We start from the raw sequence: 6,000 nt of genomic DNA on the forward strand, positions 1-6,000 counted from the left end.
ACAAATTGATACACCACATTTACCATTTAAACAACAACAACCACAACAAAAACCCCACACCCAACAGCAGGAACAACAGAAATCAACAACGGATGCCAAGAATAAAACAGAGCAGAGCAAAAATTACTAATTAATTCCCTAAGGAAACATATAGGATCACCGGGGACATTTCTGAATTGCACTTGCTGCAGCGCCTCCAAGATTAAGAAATCAATTGTTTCCAAGGGCCTGCGAGGGCTTGGATCCCCTTCATCAGAGGCACTTGGTGCCATAATTCTTTATTCGTTCATTTGTTGTAATCTTTAAAACAAGAGCTTTGCTGGATCAGGCCAATGGCCAACTGGACCAGTATCCTGTTCTCACAATAGCCAACCAGATACGCCCCCCCCCCCATGAGAATCCTGCAAGCAGGACCTGAGCGCAACAGAAACTCTCCTCCACTTGTGATTCCCTTCAATTGGCATTCAGAGATACTGAATTTCAAGGAAAGGCAGGGTATATTTTTTAAAGGGCGCAGCACATTGATGCTTCGGCAGCTAAACCTGTTCCCTGCTCTCTTGGGACCCCAGCCATTGAGGACAGTGGCACAACAAATACACTTGCATGTGCACACACAGATAACATGCGTTCCCTATCTTAGGTTGCACAGTACAAGGAAAGGGAATTTGGGGCCATTTGAAGGAACTGTTGGCAGTGCAGCAGCAAAGATCTTCCTCGGTGTAATTTAAGGGTTTGTTCTGCCAGCGTTTTAAAGTCAATAAGCTAAGAGGGGGCCAGTGGGTGGTGTTGCTCAGCAGAGTGGCATGACCTTCGCTAGGCCAGTGGATGCTCTGATTGGATGAGGGAGGTTTCCTCTGTATGGGTTATTTTTGTTCAGCGTTTTCTTAGTTCCTGAACTAAGAAAGACAGAACCTCTCTGCCCTTCTCTCCTCAAATCATTTTTTGTTTGGTTTGCTCTGCCAGCTGTTATCAGGGCTCTTTCCGATGGGATTTGTGTCATTTAAGTGATTTTCCTAACGGGACAGGCCACATATTTGGGGAGCGGGGCTTGTCCGAAAAAGGAAGGAAATGTTGGGCCGATGTAATAAGCAGAAATTGAAATAACCATAAGATGTATGCACTCCCATCTGACCTCCTGGTTGTTTTTAATTGGTTATGTTAGAAACCTGCTCTTAATAGATAAGGAAATTGACTTCCGCATATTAAGAGCTGCCCACATAGCATTCTGATACCACTGGAAAAAGATAAGAACTCTGACAGGAAAAGGCGGGTTAACTCAAGTCTGAGGGAGAGCAAACATGGTAAAACTAATGAACTAATGAATTAAGAGTAAGAGGGAGGTCAGCTCTACAATTGCTTTGTAGAAAAAACAGTCTATTTCTAATGTACTGGTCTAATAAAGTGCAGGATAATGCATATCCATATACAGTCCTAAGCCATAAAAATTGAAACTGTTCACTGAAGTAATATATACAACCCATTTCTGGTGTGTACAAGATGATTAACTTGTCTCATTACTGGGAATGTATTCTGCTACTTCTTTTCTTCCAATGTCACAGTTTGCTGGTGTTATATCTTCAAAGTAATACAATGGTACCTCGGGTTAAGAACTTAATTTGTTCTGGAGGTCCCTTCTTAACCTGAAACGGTTCTTAACCTGAGGTACCACTTTAGCTAATGGGGCCTCCACGATTTCTGTTCTCATCCTGAGGTAAATTTCTTAACCCAAGGTACTATTTCTGGGTTAGCGGAGCCTGTAACCTGAAGCATCTGTAACCTGAGGTACCACTGTACTACAGCTATTATTACGGCTATTGTGACTCTTCCTACAACTCTTACTTCTGTTATCACACAGCACATAGTTCAACTATGGAGCTCACTTTCTATGATAACCATCTTCGAATAGCCGAAGGGCCATCACATGGAAGAGGAAACAAGCTTGTTTTCTGCTGCTCCAGAGTCTAGGACCTGAACCAATGGCTTCAAGTTACAAGAAGGAAAATTGCAACCAAACATCAGGAAGAAATTTCTGGCAGTAAGAGCTGTTTGACAGCGGAACGGTCTCCCTCAGAAAGTGGTGGGCTCTCCTTCCTTGGAGATTTTAAAGCAGAGGTCAGATGGCCATTCCATCATGGATGCTTCAGCAGAGATTCCTGCATTGAAAGGGGTTGGACTAGATGACTCTTGGGTCCCTTCCCACTCTAAGATTCTATGATTCTCTCTCTCATAACACCAGAACTTGTGGGCATCCGATGCCACCAAATGTGGAGGTAGAGCATAACCATCATGGCTAGGTAAAGGGACCCCTGACCATTAGGTCCAGTCGTGGCCGGCTCTGGGGTTGCGGCGCTCATCTCGCTTTACTGGCCGAGGGAGCCAGCATACAGCTTCCGGGTCATGTGGCCAGCATGACTAAGCCACTTCTGGCAAACCAGAGCAGCGCACGGAAACGCCGTTTACCTTTCCGCCACAGCGGTACCTATTTATTTACTTGCACTTTCATGTGCTTTCGAACTGTTAGGTTGGCAGGAGCAGGGACTGAGGAACAGGAGCTCACTCCCGTCGCAGGGATTCGAACCGCTGACCTTCTGATCGGCAAGTCCTAGGCTCTGTGGTTTAACCCACAGCACCACCCGCGTCCCTAACCATCATGGCTAGCAGCCACTAATAGCCCTCTCCCCCATGAATTCGTCCATTTCTCTTTCAAATACATCCAAGTTGGTGGCCTTCACTGCCTCATGGGGGAGAGAGTTATGCTGTTCCACTGTACACTGTGGACTTTCTTTTCTCTGCCCTAAATCGTCCAACAGCACCGAGTTGGGGATGAAGTGGATGACCACCAAGTTAGGTGGCTTAAGGGAGCATTGGACAAAATTCATGGAGGACCAGGCTATTGATGGCTAGTAGCTTCTGGATACCAGTTGCTGGTGGGGAGGGAGGGAGAGCGCTCTTGCGCTCAGGTCCTGCTTGCGAGTTTCCCATTCAGGCATCTGGTTGGCCACTGCGAGAGCAGGATGCTGGACTTTATGGGCCATTGGCCTGATCCAGCAGGCTCTTCTTAGGTTCTTACCACTATTAAAAAGGGAACCTTTGGTCCTCTAGGTGTGCTTGGACTTCATCAACCTCAGCTGGCATGGCCAATAGCCAAGGGATGATGGGAGTTGCAGCTCAACCCTAGGAGGGCCACAGGTTCCATTCTGTTTCCGACCAGTTTTCCTATGTCTACAAATGGAATCTGCAGCTGGCTGCGTAGCATGGGTTGCTGGCACCTGGGAAAGTGTTGTGCATGCCTGGTGGACTAGGCAGCTGGGGTGGGAGCATGTACCAGGAGGGCACATTGTTAGGGTGAACAGAGCCCACCTCGCAACAGGCTCCTCGTCCGCTGCCTCCACCCACCTGCCCACTAAACCCACCCACCCACCTGCCGCCATGCCTCAGGTGCCAAGGCTCCATGCCTTTTGTGAGGGCACCCCCTTAAAAATGTGCGCCTGGGGCCATGACTCCCTGCCCCCCCCATGCTACACCTCTGTCTGCAACATAATGTGGCCATTGGGAAGGACTCTATTCAGGGTTCTAGTTGGCCATAGCTCACTGGCAGAGCATGTGCCTTGTATGTAGGAGGCCCTGGGTTCCATGCCCAGCAACTCAAGGCAGGTCTGGGAGACAGAAAGCCTGACTGAAACCCTAGAGAGCCACTGCCAGTCAGTGTAGGCAATATTGATCTACATTGACTGTTGAGGACCACTTCCTTATCCTGTTTTTTCTTCCACCCCCAACTGCCTTCTTGGAAATGTGGCTTTTCTTTTTTCAGATTACGTTTGCAGTTCTGCAAAACTTGGGTTTTCCTGAAATGAAGCAATGGTTCCACTGTGCATTAGACGGCTGGGGGGAAATGCCTTGGCTATTAAGTTTGCAAGATGGCGGGAGTATGATAAGCTTACTGGGTTTTGGCAAAGCCTGTTTGATGTCTCCAGTACTATGGGCCGGACATCGAACCCTCCCTAACGCTGTTCTGGACCCCCTGTCACTAGACACCAACCAAGACCCTCCCCTTATATATGAGACCCAGCTGCCAGGCTGTGTTCACCTCTACCCATCTAGAAATCACCTCCCCTTGGAAAGACCCCAAAGGAGATGGCAGGAAGTTCAGGATCTGGCTCTTTCCAAGCATATAACACAACACAAAAGGGCCATACTGAACACGATCGTTTTGACAAAAGTGTGGCTCCCATTGATCAGCTATGCAAACCAAAGTAATTTTGATACCACACCAACTTCTTGCTGTTAATTATGGAGAGGCTATGTCATGGGCAGTTGAAGCCTTGGCAATGCAGTCAATCATTTGGTTATTTGACAGTGTCCTCACTCAATGTTCCCTTCTTAATGTGGCTAAGATATGCATGTAACACTACAGGGTTTGTCAGAGCCGATGAATGTCATTTTATGTTAAAACCATATCTATGCTCCTATATACATATAAAGGTAAGGCTGTCATCACGCAGCCCCCATTGGAGGATTTGTAGTCCAAGGTGTGTGGGTTGGCGAGCAACATGGGTGGCACCAACAGCCGTGTGTGTGTGTGTGTGTGTGTGTGTGTGTATCTATATATCTCCATATAAAAGTATGCAAGATACAGATGCATAACTCCAGGCTCTGAACAGAAAAGCCGGTTGCACATGCCAACAAGCACTCAGAAAGCCCCGAACCGCAGCCTGCAGATACAAAACGCTTTGCGAAACTGGTGGTCTCCTTTGCAACTTCCTCTTCCCCCCAGCTGAGCGGCTTCTGCTAGATGCCATCACTTGCACGCACGGACACTGCCAGGATTTCAAACACATTGCTGAAAGATAAGCCCTCCTTCTCTCACCCACAGAGGAAAAAGCCCGGAGTTGCTCAAGCTGTCAAGCCACATTCTTGCGCCAAGGATCAGCTGCCCTTGGGATGTGCAGGGAGGGGAGGGGGGGAAATGGAAGGGAAAGAGGGAGAAAGCGCAAAACCCTCTCTTCCCAAGTCCTGCAGGGGAGGGAGGTCACTGGGGAGCGACGAGAGGAAAGTTTAGCAGCTGTATACTCACAGCCCGTCTTGTCTGCAAGCTCCTGGATTTCGTCCGGCACCGAGTGGGAAGAGCCCATCTCTGCAAAGGCGGTTGCAGCTCTGGATAAAATCCAGGGCCCCGGACGTGGAGGGAGAGATGGACAGCTGAAGTGCAGGCAAGTTCAGGAGAGTCCCGGCGACTCACAAATCAGCAGCGCCGGCGCGAGAGAGCAGGGGGACTGACTGCAGGTGCAGCCTCAGCTACATCAGCCAAGACTTCCTTGCAGGGGCTGGCGAGTTTTAAATCTCGAGGAAGCAGGAGCCACTAATAGAGAAGGAGGGAGAGAAAGAAGACTTCCTCAGGGTCCAAGAGCCTGCCACGCTCCAGGCACACCTGAGGAACCCAGCGCTGATTTCTCTCACCATCACCAAAGCCAACCCCACTGGGAACGCGCTGTCTTCTGTTTGTTCCAGGCAAAAATCTCCTGGGGGAGGCAGTCATGGTAACAAGGAAAGCGCCACACCACATCCAGCGCTTGAGGGGTGTGGGAACTGGCAGATATTTATCTGCTTTAGCCACTAGCCCCTACAATTTACTGCATCCCCGCTTGGCAGAGCATGAGACTCTTGAACTCAGGGTCAGGGATTCGAGCCCCACTTTGGGCAGAAAAATCCTGCATCAGGGCGGGGGGGGGGGTTGGACTAGATGACCCTTCCAAGTCTATGATTCTATGCTGTACATGTTTCCTAAAGGTAAAGGGACCCCTGACCATTAGGTCCAGTCATGGCCGACTCTGGGGTTGCGGCGCTCATCTCGCTTTATTGGCTGAGGGAGCCGACGTACAGCTTCTGGGTCATGTGGCCAGCATGACTAAGCCGCTTCTGGCAAACCAGAGCAGCGCACGGAAACGCCGTTTACCTTCCCGCCAGAGTGGTACCTATTTATCTACTTGCACTTTGACGTGC

At 49.2% G+C, this 6,000-nt stretch overlaps 1 protein-coding gene across 1 annotated transcript in view; it reads right to left on the reverse strand.

The window, feature by feature from the left end:
• TESC (tescalcin) overlaps window positions 1-5,473 on the reverse strand; it is a 35,795-nt gene extending 30,322 nt beyond the window's left edge. The window contains exon 1 of the mRNA XM_081175313.1: window positions 5,075-5,473. Within this exon, the coding sequence (XP_081031439.1) occupies window positions 5,075-5,132 (58 nt within the window). The 5' untranslated portion in view covers window positions 5,133-5,473. The remainder of the gene's footprint in view (window positions 1-5,074) is intronic.
• Window positions 5,474-6,000: the final 527 nt, after the last annotated feature.

Source organism: Podarcis bocagei, assembly GCF_964188305.1.
Source record: "Podarcis bocagei genome assembly, chromosome: 16".
NCBI classification, from domain to species: Eukaryota; Metazoa; Chordata; class Lepidosauria; order Squamata; family Lacertidae; genus Podarcis; species Podarcis bocagei.